General features: G+C 43.0%; 1 protein-coding gene across 1 annotated transcript in view; it reads left to right on the plus strand.

The window, feature by feature from the left end:
* MYO10 (myosin X) overlaps positions 1–25,765 on the plus strand; it is a 180,365-nt gene that overhangs the window by 129,152 nt on the left and 25,448 nt on the right. Inside the window, exons 20-25 of the mRNA XM_068395900.1 lie at positions 18,312–18,436; positions 18,595–18,709; positions 21,982–22,088; positions 23,106–23,315; positions 23,611–23,650; positions 24,074–24,976. Coding sequence (XP_068252001.1) covers positions 18,312–18,436; positions 18,595–18,709; positions 21,982–22,088; positions 23,106–23,315; positions 23,611–23,650; positions 24,074–24,976 — 1,500 coding nt within the window. The remainder of the gene's footprint in view (positions 1–18,311; positions 18,437–18,594; positions 18,710–21,981; positions 22,089–23,105; positions 23,316–23,610; positions 23,651–24,073; positions 24,977–25,765) is intronic.

A 25,765-nucleotide genomic window follows, 5' to 3' on the forward strand; every position in this document is an offset into this window, starting at 1 on the left:
TTGAGCTTTGACTGTATGAATTACTGAGTTTGCCTTGTAGAGGGATTTTTTGCAGAGATACAGATAAGGACAGTGCAAGTCTAACGCCACTGCATTGAGAACAGCACTGACATAAAACCTTGAAAGATCTAGGGAGGGAGAGTCTGAGCTTCAAGGATATTTTACTATACCTTCAGCACAGCATTGCTAAGCATCTGGATAAAACTTTACTTCTAAAAGTCTTTATTTTAAAAAATTATCCTTGATAAAGTGGTCCAGCTTCAAACTTCTATGGGCATCCTACTGCAGTTGTATCCACAACTGTTACTTTATACGTTGCTTTATACAGCAACCTCAGTCACTCAGCAGTCTCTGGGTCTCCTTACTGGGGAGTAGATGCCTTTGTGGGTTTTTAAAGACGCTGAGCCCAGCAGTTAAAAGCTAAAAAGTGTTAGGCCTTAAACAGAGGCGTCTTTATGGTTTCCTCATGTAGTTGCAGAGCCCTGGGGTAGCCCTTCTGTAGCGAAGCTGCAATGTTCTCTGGTGCTGGGACCTAGAAGATCACAGGGTAAATTTGACTGGCTATCCGTAAGAAAAAGGGAATAGAAAGCTTGATCATCAAGTTAATAGTTACTCTATAATACTTTGAAAGTAAAGGGAATAGATTATGTGGCCCAGGTAGAGCTGCTGGGGCTGTGTGGTACTATCTGTAGAAAGTTAAGGTCTGGTAGTATTAATTTGCAGCTGTATAAGCAGGTCATGTATTAGAGATCCTTACTGCCTATTTTAAAAATCTCTCTTTAATCTCAGTTGTTCTCAATAAATACTGGTTTTAAGAAGGCTTTCTGGCTGCCAGTTACTGCTGTCATTGCTCCTGGAGGAAGCAGAGCCACAGGCTCTGAGCGCAGATCGGGCCTGCTGGGGCAGCCTGGGTCAGGCTCAGGGAGCTGCTGTTCAGGCTCATCCTTTGGGAGGAGAGCAACCATTCCCCAGAAACATAGCACGCTGGCCTGATCTTGCAGGCCAACCAGTGCATGGGGCCAAATACAAACTATTTATCCTTAGCCCTTTAGCTCATAAGGCTTTATTGTTCGTAATCAGGAAGGCGCGCTCGTAAGGTGTGGCATCGTGCCTGGCCCGCACCGCTTAGTTCAGCTACCTGGATCTTGTTGCTTAGGGTTTTGCAGAATTACATAGCTTCAAATCAAGACTTGTGGAGTATGTCCCAGCTGCATCATTTTCTGGCACATCACTTGAGTAATTAGGTCAGGCACTAGAAGACTCCTTAGGTAAAAGTGATAAGGAGAGTGGGTGTGAGGAAAGCAATCACTCCTGCTCACAAAGTGCTGGCAGTGATGTTACGCGTGGATCTGAATCCCTGGCTGAAAGAACTAGATGATTCCTGCAAGTTTCGTGCTGCACAGGCAGTGCCTGTCTCCTGTGTCACCTCCGAAAGTTCGCTCCCATCGCTGATGCGGTGCAACGTGTGAGCTGTGCTGCCTGGGAGCCACCAAGTTGTCGCTTTGTCCCCATCTCAGAGCGTCGCTGCTTGCTGGGCTGAAGTAGGTCATTCCTCTCTCCAGGCAATCACCCCAGACAGGCATGTCCTTCTTCTTCATAAAGATTTGTTGTTTACTAAGCAGGGCTGACTAGGCATCCCTTTGCTAAGTGTATTAGGGTTTGTCTTTCAGTGACAGTGGTATAAGGAGTTTAAAATTGAGGCGTTTAAGGCTGGGAAAACACAGCTGAGATGGGGTGCTGCCAGGGAGGGAGCAGGCGCTGTGCTGTAAAGGTTGCATCAAACTCTGGGCAGTGCAGGCAAACAGATTTTTGCATGTTTTGCAGCACGTACGTGCACAGCTGCCAGGTTTCCCGGAAAGGCCATTTGGTAGGAGTCTGTCCACAAGTGGTAGGAGTCGGTTTTGGATCTCAGATAGTAACTGTGGTGGTGTGCTCTTATGAGCAAGGCAGGGGGACGCATGGGGAGCGAACGCTGCTTCAGGAGAGACTTGGGAGAAGGTGGCCTGAACAGCAAAGTACCAGAACAATTATGGGGAAAAATAAAATGCCTGGGGGTGGGGTATTTTTAAAGTGCAACACTCGCTGTGTAGTTCAGTGTGATATTTAGAAGTGAGAAGAATTTTCCCTGTTGCAGCAATTGATCTGTCAGCAGCAGAGGGTCTTATTGCATCCAGCTGACTTAAGGCACTGCAATAACTCTGCATTTTGTGCCACCTGATGGATTTTTTGTGTTGTATGAATTCCTTCATATGTGATTGTGTGACATGGATGAGCATTTGTGGAACTGCAGCTACTGATCCCAAGTCTGAAGTATTTGCTTTTTATAAATATCAGGCAAAGAACTTGGCTTTTCTTCCTTCTTGTGCACTCTACCAAGTATTTGAATTGCAAGCATTGTCATGCAAATGTATGCGTGGAAAAAGTAGGTACTTCATCAAGCTTTGGAAGTTCTCTTTTTTAACTACAACAAAAAAAAATCCCCCCACATCTCTAGATGGCAATTTACATTCAAATCCTGTTTGCTGTGTTCTCATGGTAACTACTGCAAGGGAATATGCACAGTCCATGATAAACAGCCATCCTTGGAGCTCCAAAAGCATCGCTGAGGTACAGAGTATTGTTCTCTAGCAAAAACTTTAATGCTCGTAAGTCCTTTGCTAAACTGTGTCTTAGAGCATTTCACGCATTTTATCTCTTAAGGTTTAGGAATTTGTTGGCTGTGAAATGTATTTACATTCTTGATGCCTATAAGGTGAGATTAGCCCTCATGTCCTGTTAGTCAGGAGTATCTACAGCGATTGCTGTAGAGCCAGCCCTCGCTAGGCTTGACTTCCTTTAAGTAGCAGCAGGAATGAATTAAGCAAGTGCAGCCAAAGATATCACATGAAAGACTTGAAATACCAGTGAGCTGAAGAAAGCCCTGTTCTGTGCGTGTCCGTGTGTGTGCATAGCTGCAACTGCTAAAGGTTTAATTTTTCACAATGGGCGAACGCTGAAGGGTGAAAAAGCCTTAAAAGGTAAGGGGTTTAATTTACGCAGTTTTTTTAATAATTTTAATCTTGCATACTTGGAGGTGCAGTGGACTTGTAGAAAGAGAAAAGAAAGTGTCTGGAGTTTGGCTGAGTGAGCTGTACTGGAAATGTTTCTGGGCTTGTATTTTCTTTTCAAGAGTGTAAATGCATGCAGAATCAGGTTTATGAAAAAATGCTAAATTTACTGGTCTAATCATATTTTTGAAAGCCAGGAGAGCTTTGCTGCCAAGCAGTCTGCTTTAATAAATCACACTCTGTTTGAAAGTTAAAGGGGTGATTGTTCACAGAGCAGGGAAAAAGTCAGAAGTAGATCTGTGTGTGCAGAGGAGGAAGACCTGTGTTGTAGTGATGAGAGATGGTTTCTGGAGAACGATCTTTTCTGTTGTTCAGCACTCAGTGGCATAGATTCAGGAAAAACAGCTATGTAAAGTTTAGGACTGTAGTATTCCTGTAATTTATCAGGGCATAAGGCATGGCTGTAGTTTGGCTTTGATTACAGGATAAGAAAGTGACACTGGGGACAAGTGTATTGGGGGGGTGGGGGGAGTCCAGCGAGATATCTGCAGCACCCAGAAGTCTAAATTAATTTTGTGGTTTTACCGGAGAAACTTGATGGGGCACATTTGAGACAGTAATTTTTTTGCCATAGAAATAAAGGAAACAGAATATGCCTGGGGAAAAAAAAATAATTGCAGTAGTAATGAAAAGGATACCATAACATCAGTATATTTTGACTTTGTTTGCTGTGTCAACTCCCCCCTTCCGCCCCCCATGAAATAAAACCCCCAACCCAACCCAGCAGGTAAAATAGCTGTGTTCTTCACCACTTGTGGGATCTGCGTTTTGCTCCTCGCTTTCCCACTTAAAGAGCTTGCCTCTGCAAACATTAGAATTCAGCCACAGGGTAGAAAATTAGGATAAAATTGCTTGAGAGAACCTGTTAGGAAGGGAATGAGTTTGATCCTGCATCATTGAAGTCTATGGGAGTTTTATTCTGGTCTCAAGAAGAGCAACCCTAGATTTGCTTTGCAAATCTAGATGGAGGAGATACGATCTGAGAAAGTGCCTATGGGACTGGGAAGAGGGGTTCTCATAACTTGTAGTTGTTCTTCTCTCACTGATGTTAAGATGGGTCCTTTTAAACCCCAAGTGGTAACAGTGATGGTAGGTCAAAATATAGGTATTTTTGTTGTGTGGAGCAATTATATGTATTCAGTATTTCTTTTGCTAAAACTGCTTAGTTTCAAAAAAGATAACATTTGTTTTTTTTCTCATAGTTGGCTTATTAAAAAAAAATGTATTTACAACCCGTAACATAAATGGAAGTGTAACAACAATGATTTTTTCCAGTACAGCTAGATTGCTGATAGGAAGGTGTTATCTGAAAGTTATAGTACTGTCCCAGCTATTCACAGATCTTTGTCAGAGCTACCCTCAGAACACAAAATCCATGTCAAGAGCAGAAGGTGATGATGTTTAAGAGTAGACTTGGTCAGTTGCTGAAGTTTTTTCTCTGTAACTGTATCTGTCTGTTTATGTCTGTGTGTATATATGTGGCTTTTCTTGATGTAGTCACAGGATGCGGCGAAGAAGCAAAGACTTCATGGGGGAAAACCTCACTGTGATGAATTTGTAAGGACTAAGTACACTTCAGAACATCTGCAGTCACCTCATAAGATGAAACTTTAAACATGAAATGCTTGCTGAAAGCGCATCAAAGCATCTTATCTTTGTTGTCTAACTTACACTCAGAATTTATTGTTTCTGGTGGTTTTAGGCATTTTATAAGCCAAAGAAGAAAGGCAGATCCTTTCCTAACACTGTCTTTAGAAGTACAGAAGTGAGGCTGTGGTTTCAGTTGTATGAAGTGGAATGTAGTAACTGCAAAGTCCATGTTTCAGGACATCGGGTGAGTCGTAGCTGTGTGATGGAGGTCAGCCTAAGCTATAGGAAGTTTTTGACTGACACATGATGAGGTTTGAGGTTGCTGTTGTTGGTTTGTCTCATCCATGTTCCTGATGCACATTGTCCCTTCAGGCAACAGGGAGCTGGGCAGCTGGTGCCGCTCACGGGAGCTTTGCTGGGGAGGTGGTAGCATCACAACTCCTCAGGCTCTGTGGGCAGTAGTAGTTTCGTTGTTCAGTCCCAAGCACAGAGTAAGTGTACGATCTGTTCAGGTCTGTGAAGTTGCTGGTGAATCAGGAAGCCCATTACACCATGTAAATCATTCGGGGCACTGTGAAGCTTTTCATTTTGGCTGCCACCTTGGATTGTCACACATACCTGTGAGCATTGCACAATGTTTAGTGTAGAAAAGGCAAGTTTGTCACCAAACTAATAGTGCTGTATCGTATTTCCACCGTTTACACAAAGAGATCTATCGTGGCATTTTTGAAACTTACTCTCTGTAGATCTAGAAATCTTAAATATTAAGTATGTGGTAAGTAGGGGATTTTGGGCGTCTCAAAGCTTTTAATAGTCAAGCAGAGATAAAGTAGATGGGTTGAGAGAAGACATCCACTTTCAGAAAGCCAGATAAATGCCAAATCCTCTGCTGTACTGGCTTTCTTGAATGAATGGCTGCCCCAGATTCAGCATGAAAAGGACGAGTATGTCCATCTGCAGCTTGCCAGCCATATCATTTGTGCATTTTTAGCCAAAAAGAAACGGTGTTCAGCCTCATTAATTAAGTAGTCTTTCAAAGGAAGAAATGATGATTTTTGTTAAAAGTGGTTTAGCACTTAAAATTATATGCACAGAAGTTTTTAATATAAGCAAACAATTCACGTAGCAAAGTGTGTTTAGGAAAGCTGGTTCTATCTTCGCTGTCTCTTTCTGACTCAAATATTAAGGATTATGTTTTGTTGTATATTTAAGCCAGCCTAGGAATTTCTCGGGAGAAATGGCTGTTCAGCCATCCAAAATTGCCATTTCCCTGTGACCACTGGTGTGCACAATCTAGCACGTCTCAAATCAGCCAGATTCTTAAAGGGCATGTACATTTTATTGGCCTCAATGAGATCTAAGCACACATCTAAATGCTTTGCTTAAGTTATTACTGGGTTTAGGCTGCTGTGGGTGTGCTGGGCAGCACGTAACAGAGTACCTGGAGCTGCGATCGCTCTTGTCACACAGCTTTGAAGAGGAGTGAGGCATACGTGCAGCTCCCTTACAGTCGTGTATCCAGCCTAAAGCTGTGACTCGTCTGTGCAGAGGAGGAGGGAAGAGTTGTTACATCTGTTGCTCCAGTGGCCCGGAGTCCATGCTGCTGGCCAATCCCAGGAGAACGTAGTGCTGCTATGGCAGCAGTGAAGATGCATCTAACCGATTGTGGAGTCTCATTGGTGTGTTTCCACCCTGATCAGAAAATCTGGAAGAGGGACAGAAAAAATCCACTTCTGGGGCAGGAAGAGCAATTTTATTTAAATGTGATGCAGCAGATTGTAAAACCATAAGTAAGGGCAGAACTTTTTTTCCATGGGATCATCTTAAAAATAGATAGAGTCAACTAAGTGTGTGCTTCATGTAACTAAGAAAAGATGGAACTTGCCTTAGAGAAAGAAAGGGCCATTGACCAGCGTCCCTGCCTGTAAATTCTACAGGCTTTGTGGAGATGAACAGTGGCATCGCAGTTGAATCACTCAGAAGGTGGTCGAATGTTGAATTAGTTAGGTCCTGATGTAATTTTACCATCTATTCATTTTTTTTCTCTCTCTCTGTGTATGTGTGTGTAGTTAGATCAGTTGTTAGTTTGATAACCATATTGATGTTAAGGGAGGTTTCTTGCCATCCATTTTGGATAACTCTGCACCATGCTAATAAAGCAAAGTTAATTTACTCTACAGTTAGCTCTTATTTCACAGATCTATAGGAATTGGAACAAACAAGTAGTTTGTGCATTTTTTTTTGTGAGGGAAAAACGTATGGTGACTTTCATTGCAAGTGTTAATGATTGCCAATATTTAATCTATAGCAATGAGATCGCAATGGTGTTTTGCTCTACCAGATGCAATTATTAGCAATGCTTGCAGGAAGTCCAGGAGATACCTGCCGTTCTACCAAGATGATGCTGACTGACCTGTGCCTTCAGTGTGGCCTCTGTGGCAGCACGGATAGCTGTGATCTGCAGAGCTCCTCCATCTTCTGTTTACGTAATATATGAAGAAATCAGTAAAGGGACTTTTTGTTTGTTTTAGTGTGGAAATTTCAGAATTATCAGAAATATCTCCTCTGATTTTGATGTGTTTCTCAGAAACATCAAAGAACTCGAGTAGGAGACTTTCCAGCTCTTAAGGGGGGGATGGGACAGGACTGTTGTGTTACAACAAAGCAGTCCAAGGAGAACATATTTGTTGCCTTTTACTGTGAAATGAATGTACACAAGAACGAACAACTACCTTCATTTTGTGGCCCTTCCCCACAAACCCACACACGTGCACGTTTCACTAGTCTTGATACCCCCTTGTCTAGTCGGTTGCGGACTGCAAGGCAAGTCCTGAATTTATCGTGTAAAAATGTGTAGGGATGCAAGCTCAAAGGAACAAATTCTAAGAAAAATGCCAAAGTTAGACTGACTCTGAGATGTGCTGAGATATAAGATATAGGAGTAATTAACATACTGATCACATGGGATTGAGCTGGGTCATTTGTCTGGGCCATCATGCAACTCTTGCTGTCAGCCAGGTAGTCGTCTGTGCTGATCACAGGGATCCCCATCACCTTCTGTAAACTTGAATTTTCCCTCTCTAAACTGAAAAAGTATCTTCACTGCAGTGTTACGGGTTTCCTCATACTTTTAAAATTTAAAGCAGATCCCCAGACCACCCACTGCAGGTCTGCTGCCTGCATATCCCTTGGGCAGCCCCCTGGTGTCCTGGTCTCCCCCAGGTTGAAGCGAGCCCTCGGTAATGAAGAAAACCAGCAGAGACCGTGCGCATTGGGTCATTTTTGGTGCTGAGGGGCCCATGTGCCGGCTGCTCTGGGGGATGTCGGTGCGGGGTCCGGGGGGAGCCAGGTGGCAGAGGTGCTCCGGGAGGGCCGGGTCACGGCACTTGTACGGGCAGCAGCCCGGAGGCAGGACCCTGCCGTGAATGGAGCCCTGTGCCTGCACCGGGGTGGGAATAATCTGCCCTTTCAGTGCTGCCCGGCCTCCGGTGTCCTAGCAACCTAAAGCTGTTCGGCTGAATATTCTATGGCGTTCCTCATTTACACGTATCAGATATTGGCTGTGATTTAAGCCTGACTGATTTCCTGTGACGGCTTTCAAACAAAAGGCTCGATACAGGAAGGAGAGGAAAAAGAGCTCCTTACTAGATAATTTTATAAAACCATATATATTTTTTTCAGCGTAGGAATAGCACTGGAACGTTTCCTTGGTTGAGAAAGCACCGCGCAGCAAGTCTGCACGTTACATCAGCCTTGTGCTTTGTCAGCATCTTTTATGGGCCACTGAGGGAGTGACCCGTGTGCAGGGGTGAAATACGTCGGAGAAGGAGAAACTGCTTGTGGCCTCAGTTTCGAAAAAAAAGGTGCAACCAAGTGCTAACTTTTTAACGTTGCTTGAATCTGGTTTTGATTTTTAGCTAGGAAGTTGCTGGCCCTCTTAGCCACACAACGCACATATACGCTCCATGTTTAGATTAGTTAAAGACAACTCAAACTTTTTTATTATTTTTAAACCTTATAGTTTTCAGAGGTATGATTCAAGATTGTTGCAAGGCTTTTCTCGCTTTTAACAATGGGAGCTGATAATGTGGAGGGGTTTTTATTATTTTGTGGTGAATGCGTGAAGGCTTTGTAATGACTTAATCTAAGCTAGTCCATAGTGCTGCAGCCTGTCTTCGCAAACAGTTAGCCACAGTAAAATCTCAGCCAAACTTCCCTTGCTGGACCGCCAGATACTTGCACAGGTGAACTTGCTTCCTTCCAAGACGAAGCTTGCGTGTGGGAAGTGTCGTTCTGGACGGCACCATCCGCTGCAGGCGAGTAGCTGTGCGTGTTCTTCCTCTCTCTGATGCGGAATCAGTCTTTGGGAGACTCAGTACCAAAGGTTACAGAAGTCAGCACTAAGCTTCTTCAAATAAATAAAAATAGTATTTTTTCCACAACTGGAGTGCTGAAGGGGGACTAGTTAGATCTTTTAGTCTAAGCCACTATGTGGCAAAGTGTAAGGAAACCATTAACACCTGCTGGAAGGAGGAGGACATCCCGTGTTTTCTGTGAAGTGTCTGGTGGCTTTAAATGGTCCCACCACCAAGGGCTTACTCAGTGAGAAAAAGGTGTGCCTTCAGGTTTGAATATGTCTTGGCTTTGATTCTCCTGGTTTTTAGTGATTTAAACTGACTTCTGAAACAACAGAGACTTCTTGGTATTCTCTTTAAAGCAATGCCCCAAAATAGAAGAGTCTTAAGACCTAAATGGCATTCAGGCATGCGATCCTAAAGGAGCAGGGTGTGACCAGATCAAGAGAAGTGGCAGGTGGGGGCCCATGACTGAAATAGAGAACAAAGTGAGATTTGGATTTAGATTCCTCTTCTGCTCTCCTTGTGCTCCATGAGTTGATGTCTCTTGTCCCTCTGTGGAGTGTGATGTTAGCTCCCTTCACCCGCGCATCGCAAGCTCTTCTGGCTGGAAGTGAGGTTCTTCCAAGCTGTTTCCACCTCCTCCTTTCTACTTACCTGCAATAGAGAAGAGGAGGCAATGTCCTTGTATCCTCTCTCCCCCTGTGTGGAGCTGCAGGCTGAAAAAGAGTTGCTCAGTTTCATGTCGCTCAGGGAAAGCAATGAGAGTTGTGATAATGTGGATCAAAGTTATCTGCAATGCTATATCAGGATGTACTACTGAAGTGATACTGTGTTAGCATTTCAGTGAGAGATAGCTCCATGAAGGGTTTCACATATTCAAGTGTGAGATTGCTTGTAGTAACACTGCACTGGGTATTAGAAGTACACAGGATTATGTTCTTACATGGATTGTTACAGCTGTCAGACTTCGGCCATGCAAGATGGAATTCATCTTGGTAAGAGGTTCTCCCAAGTATTTTCATCCTAATTTTCTATCCCCTGATGAAACTTTGTATCTTTCAGGAATAAATGCTTGATACTAAACACCATTATCTGAAGAAATCACGTTAGAGGAATCATCCTAAAACATGATTTACTGCTTTTAAGTATAGAAATGGACTTATATGCCCAGCCTACTGATAAACTCAAATAACAAAAAAACTTCTAAGATGTGAATGTGTAAAAGTATGGTGCTCTGGCATGGAGGAGTGGAAATGTAGTGGAAAAATGTATTAAAAAAAAAAAAGAAAAAAGAGGGTGAGGTCTCAGTCTGTCTGTGTTATTTTGATTTGCCACTGATGTGGAGGGTCAGGATTTCACCATATCCAGTTGGTTTGTATGCAGCCTCAGCAGACGCGGAGCGGTGTGTGCAGTTGTTGTCTCGACCACCGTTGTAATGAACTGTGGTGATGCTGGCTGTCTTGACGTGGAGTCAGTAAGGAAGGACAGCTGTCCTGGCAATTAGTACCTCACAGCATGTTTCTTCATGGTATGTCTGTGACTATCAGGCAGCCTGACTGATTTTCTTCAGGAGAAGCCTGCTGACCGGTCACAATATGGGGAGAATGAGGCCAGATTGGGGTTCAGTCTTCAGGGACTGGAGGCTTTAGTGAGGATGACCTCAGACAAAATGGCAACAGATTACTCACAGGTGGAGAAGGAGGGTCCATGAAAAGTTCCAGCTGGGGTCTGTGCTGCGAGTCACACCTTCTGTCAGTGTGCTGAGACCCTGCCAGGACAGCTTCAAACCTTAAATCCCTCTTTTCTCAAATGCTCTTAATTGTCTGTCTCACATGGATGGTCCTGCAGTTGCTGTTCTGGGACAAACAGCCCGGGAGACTTGCTGTGCATTTCAATGGACTCTTTGAATAATGTATTCAAGCAGCAAGGGCTCACTGCAGCTGAAAACTTGGGCACACACATAGATAGCTCTAAACATACACTTAGAAAACTTAGAAATCTCTTGTGTTCAAGCCTGTGTCTTCAACAATCCATTCCTATTACATGACGTTTTAACCAGTGTGTAAGAAATTACACACTGTCATTTCTCTAGGCTTATATATATCACTGCTAGTGAGAGAAGTGGACAAATTCTGTCTCCCTTTAGAAGAAATTCTGTATACCTTTATAAAGGAAGGTTCACAAAGAGGCTGTTGTGTGTTTACTCAGGGTAACATTGAGTCCGTACAAACCAAACCAACAGAAGATTGCTCTGAAATGCAAGACTACAGTGACACTGACTAATAAAAAGTAGCTTAATTAGCTCCAGAATTATGTGTTTACTGATAATTGTTGATGAAAGCATGAAATCACAGCAAGCCAGTCAGAATCATTAGAGCATCTTTCCTCCAACAATGAAGCTATTTCCAGCTATTATCTTTGCTAGAGACAAGGACCTGAAATATGACTACAGCATCTTTGTAGATGGATCTAACTCAGCAGTGTCTTGACCTAGTTGAAATCTTTAAAAACTAGTGCAAATGGTCAGGGTGGTAATGTACTGCTTCATAGCTCTTAAATGGGCTGCTGTCTTAAAAATATCCTTGAGGTGCCCTTGCTTGTAAAGTAAGCTGGGTGACAGGCTGAATATAAATACAAAAGCATTTTCACATTCGTTTATTGAGTCTCCTTCTTTGACTGTTTTGGTACAGTAGAAGAACTCTAAAATCAGTGTTCCTTCTGTATACAGTATTATTTTTAGCATGAGTAACTCTAACCTGTAGCATGAGAGTGGCTAATTCTGAAGTCTGTCTCTTATCTGAAATATTCACGGCTGGAAGATGAGTCACGCAGGTCAGATGCATTATTTGGGGTTGAAGAGAGGATCAGCTAATCGTGTAAATGCTTGCTGTTGGTAAATGCAGTACTTTCACGTTCAGACCTGTAGAGATTGTATAAACGAGCCAGCATATCATTACTGAGTTTGCAGTGAAATCCGGCCTGGAGTTTGCAGCAGAATTTTTTGAGGCACAAACATTGTTGCAATATACCCATGCTCTTTTCCTAGCAAGTTATCACCAGCAGTGTTAGTAATTTTTAAAGGCTTTTTTATGGGGTTTTGGGGTTGATGTGTGATTAAAGGCCAGGAGAACTTTGGACGTGCAGAACACTTACTGTTATTTCAGGTTTATCCAAATATTCCTTGACTGACCAGTGCCATACAGTAGAAATACCAAATAAACATTTTAGCTGTGGCATGTTCTTTGTTTTATTCTCCTGTACTCTTATGGTGTTTGTGGACACAAATACTCTGGGACAGTAAGGGAATGTCTTCAGAACAAAGCAGGCATCAGACTTGTCTGTGTATGGACCTGAACCTGTTTGGTTACAGCTAGCTGCGTGCTGGAGAAGACCATAGAGGGTTTCTTTCCGTGAAATACATGTGCTTTTGGGTCAGTGGGACCTGATGCTCCAGATCCTTTGGCAGGACACACACAGGTTTTAATACTCCTCGCTCTGTAAGCGCAGGAATTCTGAGGTTGGAACTCTGTTGAATAAGCCAATATCATCAAGCTTTACTGTGCAAGCGACTGCAGAAATGATGGCTAGAAGAGCAGGGGATGAACTGGTTTGTTAGAGGTAGGAGGGTGACCAACATGGCACTGCAGCTGAAGTGTCTGGATTTGACCGGGGGGTTGCCCTGGCCCTGCCCGTCCTGGCTGTACGATGCATTTTCCTATTGCGGGTGCAGGTGTTTCCCTTTCACTTCTTTCAGGTTACTGGCTTGAATCCTCGGCACGAGTAAAGGCTGCCAAGCGGTACATGTGGATAAGAATCGCTGGGCGTAATGTGGTTTTAAAAAGGCAAACAATGGGCATGCAGAAATTTTCATATCAGTTAAGCTAAATTATATATTAGAAGTTAATTTATTCACACTTTTCAAATTTGTCTGGGAGGAAAGCTTGGCATTGGTTTTGACTTGTGGAGCTGGTGACTGAGGTCAGAAGACTATGGGGACTGTTTCAGAAAGATCTGGCTTAATAAGTCCCCCTGTTCCTCAAGAAATATCAGTACATGTTAGGATGTGAAAACAAGTTCAAAACCCACTCTAAAGGAGGGGAAGACTGACCTCTCTTTAATTTCTTCTGCTTTTCTCCAGAGTAAAATTGCCAAGACTTCATTTTAGGAGTAAAAGAGCAGATTTAAAAAACTAAGACATTGAGAAAAGTTACTGGTTTTTAAATTAAAAATTACTTCTTCACATCCTCTTACCTGTTTTTCATCTTTTCTTTCTCTGTACGTGTCTTCTACAAAACACTTTCCTAAGATAGGAAAATCCATGCTTTTAAGACACAGTAGCAAAACTGACATAGTACTACTCAAGTTCTCACAAAGAAATGTAGAAACAAGGGTCCGGGTTTTTTTCTTTCTGTCCCCCTCCCCCCCCTTCCCCCCCCATCTGTCTGTGAAGTTCCTCCTGCCTACATAAAATCCATGAGGCTGCTGTAATCTGTCATTATTTTGCCTGTTGAGGGAGGAAGAAGGATTTCCACAGGGGGAAGTCGGGTGTCCTCTGTGTTTGAACTGAGCAAATGATGTGCAGAACAAAGAAATGTTGTGTTCTCTGTGTGTTATTTGGATGCTTGGGGTCTCCACTAAGGATGCTGTCCAGGGAAAAGGGATGGTGTTTTTTTCAAGCCTCAGTCAGGCTGTAATCTAAGGAACTATTTTATCATGAAACTTATGCATAGGTATTAGATGTCCGTCCTCATGGCTGCTTCTAATGGTGATTGCAGGCAGAAGCTTTGCCCTTTAGGAGGCTCACAACAGATCAGAGCAAGCATTTAGCAGCTTAAGGAGCCAGAGTCTAGCCAGCAGAGACTCCAGGTCGTATTAAAGCCTTGGCTTTGGTGCTGTCTGGCACAAATTCAGTGGAGACTTTTGGATCCAGGAAATGATAAATTACAAGTTGTGCTATGAAAAAGTGCACCTTTATCAAGGTGACGGTAGTTACCTTGACTTGTAGTTATTAATTTCACATTGATGTTGCTCAGTGCCCTAACGTGGCTGTGACCCACATGAGTCTAATCATTGTCTGGTGATTCTGTGTTTCAGAGTGGTTTAGTGCTGCCACTTTTTGATAAAAGTGAAATATCTATTGAAAATTGAGTTGATTTGAAGTTGATTGCATCTCTCAGACAATTTTGGAAGCTATCATCAGTTGAATTCCTTTTCTGTTGCCTTCTCTGTTATAAATTTGGTCTTACTTTGCAGGAGTTTTAGCAATTAATTCAAATTTTTCCTTTGGAAGACATACTGTTTTAAAGCCAGTTATGGTTCTGTTGTCTATCTGAAATTTTCCTACAGAATACATTTTCTTCCCAAGTGTTCATTTGTGAAACAAGTCCAGTTTTTACAGCAACACTGGTAAAAATTTATCAGACCCCAGAAATGAGTCCTGTCCTGTGTTACTTTGGTATAAATGTGAAAGGTTGCTTACCAGAGGAAGTCTGAAGGAGCACAAGTAAAGATACAAGACTGAGCATCAGCTGCGTAGGTAACCCTTCGCATGGAGATTTTAGACTATTGCAAGTTTAACTCCTTAGTGCCGTACTGAGCATTGTTCAAATGGAGGTGGTCATCATTCTCTGTCTTAGAAGTGTCTGCAGTTTAATAGTGGGATATATACAGCACTTGCACTCTGGTTCAATAAATGCACATGCAGTTGATTTTTTAAGTATGAGGAGTCCTGCTGACTGGAAGTTATGCTTAAGGTTAACCCTGCCTGCAAGTGTTTATACGATTGAGGCTGAAATCCTCTTCTTCCACAGAGTAAAACTACCTGAGGTGCAATGCATCGCCAGGTCGCAAGGTGGATACGCTGGATGCTGTGGTGTTGCGCACAGGACTGTGTTTGTTACTTCTTCTGGTTGTTTTCATTAGATGTGGGAAACCCTGGATGCATTTTAGTGTTTCGGGTTTCAGCTGCCTCTCTGACTGGCTGAAGCTTTCCTCAGAGGTGAGGACCAGAGAGTTGCTGTGATGCCTCAGTCAAAAACCCTCAGGTGATGGGGAGTATCTTCTCATACTCTGTATTCAAAGTGTAAAATAGGAGTCTGGCACATCTCTTGCCACCATCCCCAGTCTACTCAAAGCAGCCAGACTTGTTGCAGATGTAATTCCAGCGATATGCCAGGGCAGGATTTGACCCTCCAATTTAATAGCCTCATGCGTCTGTGAGTAATTAAAAATAACTAGTATTGTAAAGTGAAGGAGTATGCTTATGTGATTAAAATTGCAATGTTGCCCCCTGTGATACCACGTTAACACCTCTTGCAGTGTTTCATGCTTTTCTCTAAAATGCAGGCTTCTGAAGTTAGGTGACTGTGTGACAGTCCCAGCTTCTGGTGACAGAGCAGGGCTGTTTCTAACTTCTGTAGTTGCTGGTAAAAGGTAAAGAAAATGTTACTTCTTCCTCTGCAACTCAAACCAGGGATGGAAAGAGAAAGTTTTTTTTAAAAGTACCGTGAGCTTTCAAACCAGCTGTGTGGCTGACTTTTGACTTTTTAAGTGCCTGGGGCTGGCAATAAAAGGGTTAGGTGGTGCAGCAGCCATCTGGCTCTCAAAGCAGGAGGTGCTCCCTTGCAGGTTGAGAGGCTGCCTTGTGAGAGATGTCTATGGTGTCACCAAAATTTTGTCTGGCTTTGGTGTATCCCCGCTCCCATCCATGTGTCTGCTTCCCGGCCTCACTGCCCCAAAAATACTGTTTTGTTTGCAAGTCTTGTGAAGGACGTCACCTTTTGAGCCAACGAGTATGGGTGGGGTAAAAGGATGGAAAGCATGTATAGTGTCAAAGTAAAAAAAAGATGTATTGACCTGTGTCCATTTGTGGCACAAATCAGCCTTGGGTTACACAAGGCAAAAAGTGTGTTTTTCCTTGTGGTTTGTGCATATATATGTATGTGTTCAGTCATCCCCTTTCCTGTCAGCATCATCAGCCACCTGCGCAGGAACAGGCAGGTGTGTGCACGGACGCTCAAAGGGCGGCTTTATAAGGCTCGTTCCCTAGCACTGCCACAGGGTGGGCACGTATGGAAAACACTGTGGCAATACCAGTCATGGCTATCGATGCCTTTAGTGTAACCATTCGTACTCCGTGTTCAGTACAATACAAAGATTTTGCTTGTGGTGTGTTTTACTGGTGGTGGCAAAATCCAAATTAAACACATTGTTGAGAAGGAAGAGTCCGTTTGCATCATTCGCAAAGGCGTTTTTCCCCCTCTGGAATGTTAATTTTTTTATACGCGCAGGTATGGAAATAAAATGTTAAATCGCATTTGTAACAGAGCCGTTAACGCAACAACAGCCAGAGTGGCACAGTGTGGATGTAGCTCCTGAGTCTCCCTGGGATGCAAAGCGCCTGTCTCAGAGGGAAGGCAAAAGCAGCTGCTGCTGATAGTGGGATTTCTCCGTAGCCCCCGTCCGCCTGCTGGGGCCAGATTGGGTCCTGCCGGCATGCAGCACTAATTACCTCAGGGAGGGCAGGGCTCACGGTGGTGACCAGCCACTTTTTAAAACACGAATTGTTTTCATTTTTGTTCACTGCTATTGACTGTGGAGGAAGGGCTGGGCTGTGGTGGTTTTCCATATGAATTTTAGCCCCTGCACCAAAGGAAGGGGCTCGCTGTCGGAGGAGCGGTGAGTGCCAGGGAAGCATTTGCCTGTGCAGCTCTGCAACAGCTCGGTGCAGGAGGGCTGCTGCGCCTACAGAGGGGTCTCCCACCTTTGCTCCAGGAAAGAAATTAATGAAAGGAAGAACAGCAACGTTTTCTTTTAGACATTTTGCCTTTTAAAGGAGGGAAGTAGGAACGAATCTATCCATATTCTTGAAGCTACCTAATTAACAAATCTGAGTTATCACTGGCACACAGTGTTTTGTTTTATGCAAAAAGGCACTGATGGAAAAGTTTAGACTAGATATTTTTAATTAACTTTTCAGTCTGTGCTTTCCTGAAATTACTTTTCAGAAGCTAAAATTTTGTGGAGTCATTTACTTGCTAAGTTGAACAAGAGGCATGATTAAAGCCAGTTAGTAAATACCAAGAGAGTCCTCTGATTTACAGTTGCTCAGGGCTTGATCTTGCTGTCATTTCTATCAGCTGAAGAACTTCAGGTCTTATATCTATGAGGTCCCACCTTCTGAACTTCTTCTTGCAAAATACTAAGCCCTGTAGTCCAGCCCTGCAAATGACTGTTCAGGACAGGCAGCTGGTGGGTTAAAGTGGATTTTTGGGCTGATGAATTAAATGGTGTGTTTACATGTGATGTTATTTCGGTGTCAGGGTTGCCGGCATTTTGCAAGGTAGTGATTAGCACCATCTTGAATGCTTCCAGGGATGGGGCATCTACAACTTCTCTATCAACTATCTTGAGTAGCTTTGTGTGGCTGTGGCTGGTTTACCTCAAAGCACGGGTGACTCTGGGGATTCTGAGGTGGGACGAGAGGATTCCCAGGGCTCCCAGGGGCAGGAATGTACTGATGAATATTCGCAGGTTTTCATGTCTGAGTGGCTAGGGTTATTTGTTTTCTAAATGAAAAATGATGCCAAAAGAACTGCATGCAAACGAAGGGAAACTTATTTCAGATACGCAGAATTTTTGGTTTGTGTCTACAGATGAAAATATTTCTGCTGTTCAGAATAGCAGCAAACAGAAACTCTTTGAAATAACAGCTTATTTAAGATTTGAGGTTCCACTGGCAAAGTTCCATCCCTGTCCATAGTAGATGATTTGTCACTACACTAAAAATCGTTTCTGCCCTTCTGGTTTTGTTTTTTTCATGAAAACTTATCACACCACTGTATTTGTGTATCTTCAACATTTGGGATTATCTACAGGGACTGTATATTCAGTTGCTAAAGAAACAAAAGAGTCAAGCGTGTAGCTATTGACCCTGTCAGCTGCCTGTGCTGCTTTCCATCATTTCTTCCTGCACAGCAATGGCCTGCGAGTATAAGAGAAATGGAAGGAGAGAGCTGATTGGATTAAATGGCTGTAAATGTTGTGTGCATGGAAATTATATTGTGTAATTGCCCCTTTATTTCCATCCTATAGATATATTTTTATATGTTCTGAACTGCTAATGTCCTTTCAGACGTTGTGTAGCCAGTTTTTAGCCTTTGCGCATTGCAGATTCCTGTAATTTGCCCTTTGTTTATTCCCCTGACATCTCTAGCCATTGCTATTAAAATCTTTGTTTTGAACCTGCTCGTTCTAGATGCCAGACCAGTTTGATCAGACAGTGGTGCTTAACCAGCTGCGCTATTCTGGGATGTTGGAGACAGTCAGGATTCGGAGGGCTGGCTTCCCGGTCCGCAGGCCCTTTCAAGAGTTTTGTAAAAGGTAAACACACTGACTTGTGCGCTTCAGGTGCGAGTCATGGGTACCAAATCAACGTTCCCATGTTGTGGAATAAAGTGAAAATCTAATAACCAAAAAATCATATGGCAAAAATAGAACTTGTCACATAAATGAAGTAATAAGTACTTCTTGGTTGCCAGGTATAAAGTCCTTATGAGAAACTTAACTCTGCCCGAAGATTTAAATGAGAGATGTGCCGTCCTACTTCGTCTGTATGACAACACAAGCACTGAATGGCAGCTTGGAAAAAATAAGGTAAAATAATCGGACTGTGGATATTGCGGGGCTGGTGCTTATACAAAGCTGAGGGGACAGGATTTAGACTGCACAGCTGCAGAGACGTAGTTGTAATGGTAATTACGTCTGGCCTTAAAAGAAGCTGCTCATGCCTATTAGTGCTCTTTGAAACCCTTATAGCAACAATTAATGGCTGTGCTGAGGAATTTGCTGTCTATGGCACTTAGACACTGACTGATGATTTCACTCATGGAGAAAGAGTCCACTTGAATTTTCTGCCACTGCTCACAAGCGATAGCGCTGGTGAAGATCAGAACTTAAAATGTGGTAGCTGGATTTTATCATTTTTAGAAGTATTGAGCATGTAACACTTCTGTTCTGCAGAGAGCTCCACTCATACTAAACCCACATTTACTAAATCCACCTGCATGACACCTGCTCAGTGGCTGAAATCAGGGGGAGGAATTTTAGCCAGTGTTCATGTGGTAGAGTTGAGCTCTAAGTGTGTTTGCCATCCTAGTCTGAGAGTCTTTTCCAGAGGTACATTAGCCACAATCTAAACTTTGACTGCAACTTTTTTCTCTTCCCCAAAAAATTCAAAGTATTTTAATTAAAAAAGAGTGGAATTTTAATTTGAGAAATAAAACAATCCAGGTGTTTTTGCACGCTCATTTTGCAAGTTTGATTTTGGACAAGAGCTGTGTGCAGAGCTTCCTTGTGAATTTGTGCTCTTGGACTCAACAAATGATGTGAAAGCATTGCATACTCAAGTGAAGATTCCCCACTGCAGGATCTAAGGTTTCCTAAATATTAAAAACGCCTGGTGCAAAGGACTAGAGAGTGGATTGCAAACATCAGGCCATCACTGCGAGGATCATCCCCCAGGCCTCTGCAGATGGCTTTCTCTTCCTGTTTCTCTGGGTAACTCCTCTTGGTGCTCCCAGGGCTTCCATAGTGAAGAGAGAATGAAAAACAGATCCAGAAGTAAAGTTTGCTGAATTATGTGTTACACTTGCAGTTTTCCTGTCAGTTGTTAGAATTGTGAAAAAACTTTCTCATTACCATAAGGTAGCAAAAATAATTTGTAAAATCTGATTGATTTCTGTGTGAAACACGCTTCCTCCTTGTCCTCCTTTCCCCACAACTGCATACTTTTGAAGGGCTTCCTTCGCTCTGCATGCTTAAGGAGTCCCATATATGCTATTGGGAAAGTTTATTTAATCGCTTTACAGTTAGAGATAGAACCTGAAATATTCTGATGGCAACGGAAGTCATCTTTCATCCCATTTTTGTAGATGATGACTTACAAATAATACAGTGGTAATGTTCAGCCACAGAGCTAGGCTGTGCTTCTCATTGTACTTTCAGATGTAGTATATTAACAATATTTATGCACAGACCCCAGACATGGCTTTGGCATCTTAGGGACGTATATTTGGAAGAACTTGAATTTTTTTTAACCAACTGCTCATCAGGACCTCAACAGGAGCCAGAGCTCTGTTATAACTTTCCTTACTGGGGCCTGGGCTCACTGTCCCCCACCCAGGAGCCGCCTGCACGTTTGTAAGAGTCTTCATAAACAGCTTATTGTAGAAGAGAACAAGAGGGCATTGGTTTCAGACTGAAAATGGGATGGGGCACTATCCTGCCCATGTTATTTAAAAGGGGTGATAACATTGCGATGATTTAGCTTCAGTGTGAATTTTTCTTGTCTTTTCATCTCAAGCTGCAATGCACCTGCTCAGGAAGAGGCATTAGCCTGGGCTTAACATGTGCTTAATGTCCATTTTTGTTCAGGAAGTAGCTGAATGCCTTTCTGAAGCAGAATTTTGTTGTTTTTTTAAAGCCAGTGTGTGTAGAGCAAAGAAAGATTGCCCACTGAGTGAAAGAAAAGGCTTCTTCCATAAGTAAAAACTTTATATAGAAAAGTTGCCCAGTGCAACTTGGATACTGGAACTTTGGGACTTCCTGTGGGACTTTTTATGTTCCTTAATGTTGGGTGATTTGTAGTAAATTGTAGTCCCTTTCTAGCTACAATCAAAACTCAGGACTGTGCCTCTCCTTGGGAGTGCTACTGCTTTCGCTTTGATGATGGGCTTTTTTCTCCCCTAAACACAGAGGAAAAAACTTGAACACCCAAAAGTTCATATTTTTCTTTTTTTTTTTCCATAGCAAGAAAAAAAACAAAACGCTTCAAGGAAGCATTCCTGCTTTTAGATATCTTTGCAACCCTCCTCCCTTAGCAGAGCCTACACTGTCCATGCACTTTCCTCATCTCCACGTTGTGGTGTGCAGCCTGGCTCTCATCCCAGGTAATCAAAGTGTCACCGAACCAGCTGTTTCCAGCTGCTTGTGTCTTAGCCAGCAGCATGCCAGGCTGTTGCCACCTATAGCTGATACCAGCAGACTTAGCCTTCAAAAAGTTTGAGTTGAGAAGACCTGGAAGAAGCGCTGGCAGCAGATAGCTCACCTCCTTGTGAGTGTGCAGTAAAGAGCAGACGTCAAGGCAGGTGGAAGAGGGAAGCTGCACCCCCCATGCCTCTGCTTGGCTGGAGAAGCGGTTTCATTCATTTAAGGCAAAATAAGCTGGGTTAGCTCTATGTATGTCAACACTGTGAGCTAAAGCTGCCTCTAAGAGGCACTCGGCAGTCCAGGCGAATGATGCAGGTTCGTGCTGGGATGAGAGCCTGGGGAGCGACCTGTCTGCAGGAGGGCAGACGGCTGTGGTGGGGTGTTTGGCCCCAGCAGCTCTCTCCCTGTGTAATGACAGGAAAACAGTCGAGGCAACCCGAATATGAAACCACTCTCATTTCTGCTTACTTCTTCAGGCTTACAGCAATGTCATTTGAAGCAGTGAGGCTTGTAAGGGGTTGTGGAGCTTGATGTTACTGTGAAACAGCTAAATTGTCAGGGTGGTATTTCTGCCCCTCAAATCAGGAAGCTCACGCTACGTCCTACAACTTCTTTGGCCTGTGTTACTCTTGGGTGGGAAAGGCTGTTTAATGAATCCAGTAATTATGTTGCTTTTGGAAAAACCCTGCTTCTAATTAAAATTCCCATTAGTGTAATCAGGCTCTTCCCACTGAAATCCAAAGTTAGAGGATCATCTGCAGGTATTTTCTTTTAAGAGGAATACGTTCTGGTTTTTTCTTTTCTGTCGAGGAAATGGTATCTTTGTCTCTGGATTCAAAGCTGAGGTTTGCTGCTTGGACTGACATCGGCAGTGCCCTGGCTGTCCTTTATACATGATGCTCTCCATAAGTTGTTAAGCCAGAAGTTTTCTTGTGTAGGTGTTTCTCCGGGAGTCCTTGGAACACAAGTTGGAGAAACAGCGAGAGGTGGAAGTCACCAAGGCAGCAATGATTATCCGAGCGCACATCTTAGGTTATGCTGCCCGGTAAGTGACTAGATGAGAATATTAATAATCACGCTTTGGAATAAATGGGTGGGGTGTCATGGACTTAAATCCTTCTGGCACAATTCTTAACTTTTCCTAGGGGTCAGGCATCCAAATCCTGTAAGTGGCTTTTGAAATTACCAGCTGGTATTTTTGCCAGACCTATGAATAAAACAAAATGGAGTTTGAATTGGTTTAATATAATGAATAGCACTGTATGGAAGTTTGGAGGTCAGCCAGTATCCATGTAATTGTATCATGGCATTAGATCCATGGTAGGAACTCCAGCTGGATGGCACCTCATGGGGCTGCCCCGAGTTACCAGCTGAGATTCAGCTTTATCTTTGCTTTGTCATGGTAAGAAATGAGAAGGCAAATAAAACTAATCAGTTTGGTTCTTAAAGAACCATGACATTAGGTAACTGATTCACTTGTTTACCTGGCTTCATGCATTATGTATTAGGTGGAGTTGCTCATCCCATCTGTTTATATCTCTGCTTTTTCTACAAATCAGTTGAGGACAGTTTAAGGAAACTTGTTTGCATAATGAGGTTATTTCTCTTCATGTGTATATTAGTCCTGTCCTTATATTCTGACCAATATGTTACTTAAAAACTACATTCCTTTTTTAATGACAAAGCTATCCTGCTGTTCATGATCTTTCTTTTCAGAGATGTGGGATGACTATCTGTGTGTATTCTTTCTCCGCATGTGTGCACACACAGAGCTGTCCTTTTAGCATCTCCTTGTCAGGGACATAAGAACATGTAAGACAAGTAATGTACATTTCCTTAATGAAGACACAGACAGCACTGTCATAGAAATGAGAGAACCTCTTTCTTCTCCTAGGGAGGAGAATGTGGACGAGAATGGGGAAACCATCACAGAGCTCGAAATAATTAATTGTTTTACTACCATGGGCTCATTATTGCAGGTCACCATGGGAAGACCTCTCACCACTGCTGGTTAGTTCCTTGTTTCCTTAGAAATTTGCTTGGTGTTTGTTTTTTCTCCCAGAAAGCGGTATAGAAAGGTTCTGTACTATGTGGTTGTGATACAGAAGAACTACAGAGCATTCAGTGGTAGGAAAAAGTTCCTGGGCCTGAAGAAAGCAGCCATCATCCTTCAGAAGCAGCGGCGAGGCCAGCTTGCTCGACGTGTTTACAGGGAGAGAGTAGAGGAGAAGCGGAGACAAGAGGAGGAAAGAAGAAAAGAAGAGGAAGAAAGGTGCAGTATGCTGCCTTACATCACTCTCCTGTCTGTGCCATATTAGGTTTTGGTCTGGATAGCCTTTATTTCAGGCTGTTCTTGATCAAGGGATTTTGGAAACCTTTGCTTCTTTTGCTAAAAGATGCATGTAGCTATAATCATAGTCACAAACATATCCTTGGTTACCTTATTTTTGTCTGTCTTTTCCATGTGACAGATGATCTCTGTAAGTTGAGCTGTTGCCCTAGCAAAGGTATGTGATGAGCTTATGTTGAGCTTGATTTACTAACTTCTTTTCTTCCCTCACTTTTAGGGAAAGACAAAGGCAAGAAGCAGAGCGTCTTGCCCAGCAGGTAAATTATATTCTTAATGCTTTCAGCTGTCCTGTTTATTTGAGTATCTCAACCCAGCCATTAAAAAAATAAAAGGCATCAGTGGCATTTAAACTAAACTTATTACAGGAGTTGGCAGATAAAGCCAAAGGAAACTTGATACAGTTGTTTGCATGGAAATTTCTTTCACCTCATGCTTCATTTAATTTCTGGCAAAGATTGAACTTTCTGCGTGTACTTGAGCTTTCCAGTATCTGTGAGCAAATGTAATCATACTTTTGGTTTTTTTACTTTCCTTTACTTTTCTTTCAGATGTAGGGATAAGGGTCCATTTAAATGAACAGCATGGTGGGAGCACGGTGCTTTAGAAATAAATAAATTTTAAAAAGGAATCTTACATTGGAGGGCTTTATTTTATTTTAATTTATTTTATTTGGAATGCAGGCTGAAGAAGAGAGAAGGAAGGAGGAACTGGCTGCCATTCAGAAAGCCCAGAAGGAGGCAGAGCTGAAGCAAGAGGTGGAGAAGCAGAAAGAAAGCCGGCAGGTGGAAGAAATCTTGCGTCTGGAAAAAGAAATTGAAGACTTGCAGCGCGTGAAGAAGCAGCAGGAGCTGTCCTTGACAGAGGCTTCATTACAGAGGCTGCAGCAGCTTCGAGACGAGGAGCTCCGGCGGCTCGAGGAGGAAGCATGTCGAGCAGCCCAGGAGTTCCTGGAATCTCTGAACTTTGATGAGATTGATGAATGTGTCCGAAACATTGAGAGGTCTCTCTCTGTGGGCAATGGGTATCCTGCTGAGCTGACTGAACAGACTGGAAATGCCTGCAGTGAAAAGCCCAATTTTAACTTCAGCCAGCCATATCCTGAGGAGGAGGTAGATGAGGGCTTTGAAGCTGATGATGATGCATTTAAGGATTCGCCCAACCCAAGTGAGCATGGCCATTCTGATCAAAGGACCAGTGGCATCAGAACAAGTGATGATTCCTCAGAAGAGGATCCCTATATGAATGATACTGTGGTGCCAACAATTCCTGCTGCTAGCAACACCATGCTTATACCTCCTACCCATGATACAGTCAGTCTCCACAACTCTTCGAGTGGTGAATCCACATACTGCATGCCAGAAAATGTATCGTGTAGACCCCCAAATTCTGTGGAACTTATTTCTCCCGATGGAGACTATGATTATGACCAAGACGATTATGAAGATGGTGCTATTACTTCTGGTAGCAGTGTGACCTTCTCTAATTCGCACAGCAGCCAGTGGTCACCGGACTACCGATGCTCCGTGGGGACATACAATAGCTCTGGAGCATACCGATTTAGTTCTGAAGGAGCTCAGTCTTCTGTAAGTATCATTGTTTTTATTATCTAATAATGATATGTGCTTTCTGATTATTGTTTTTTTCACTCTGCAGCTGTAGAGTCACTGCAGCTGTTCTTACAAATGTCTGTGTTGTATAGTTTGATTGCTTAGATTGCATATAGACATAGTTGTCTATTGCCATCTAGATGCCACTGGGGTGAATGCATTAGAGCTACAGACAGCTCAGATGCTGCTTGCAGTCCTAGGCTTATCCAAGGATATGGTTCCATCTGTTTTAATGCAGAACTGCACGTTATTTGGTGAGAAGCTCAGTGTATGGCCTTGGATGCAATTCATAAGCAAAATTCTTCTGTGTGTGTGTGTGTGTGTGTGTGTCTCAACTGGGGAGGGCACCAGGTCGCATGGTGGGGAATTGATTTCAGAAAAAAACAGATTCAGTTATGCATTCAAGTTCCAACAGCATGGAGTAAGCTGCTTGCAGAAGACCCTGAAATGCCAGGTGTATTTTGAGATGACTTGGAGAGTAAATTTCACGTGACGGCAAATACTAGAATTAGCAAGGCAGACACTCTTACTGAAGATCCCTTTTTCAGTGCTGTTCACTGAGTATACTGTGGGCTTCACTCTGACAAATACTTTTGGAAGAATACGATTTCCTTGACCACTTGGAGAATACTTCTGTGAGACTGTGCGGCTGGGAAAGTGAAGAAGTATTTCAGCAACACTGACTTATTTGGAAGGAAAATGTTAACACTGAAATATCTGTTACAGTTGAGGTAATGGAAACCAGTCAAAGAGCCGTCATGGTTG

The sequence above is a fragment of the Nyctibius grandis genome, chromosome 3, assembly GCF_013368605.1.
Source record: "Nyctibius grandis isolate bNycGra1 chromosome 3, bNycGra1.pri, whole genome shotgun sequence".
Classification (NCBI taxonomy): domain Eukaryota; kingdom Metazoa; phylum Chordata; class Aves; order Nyctibiiformes; family Nyctibiidae; genus Nyctibius; species Nyctibius grandis.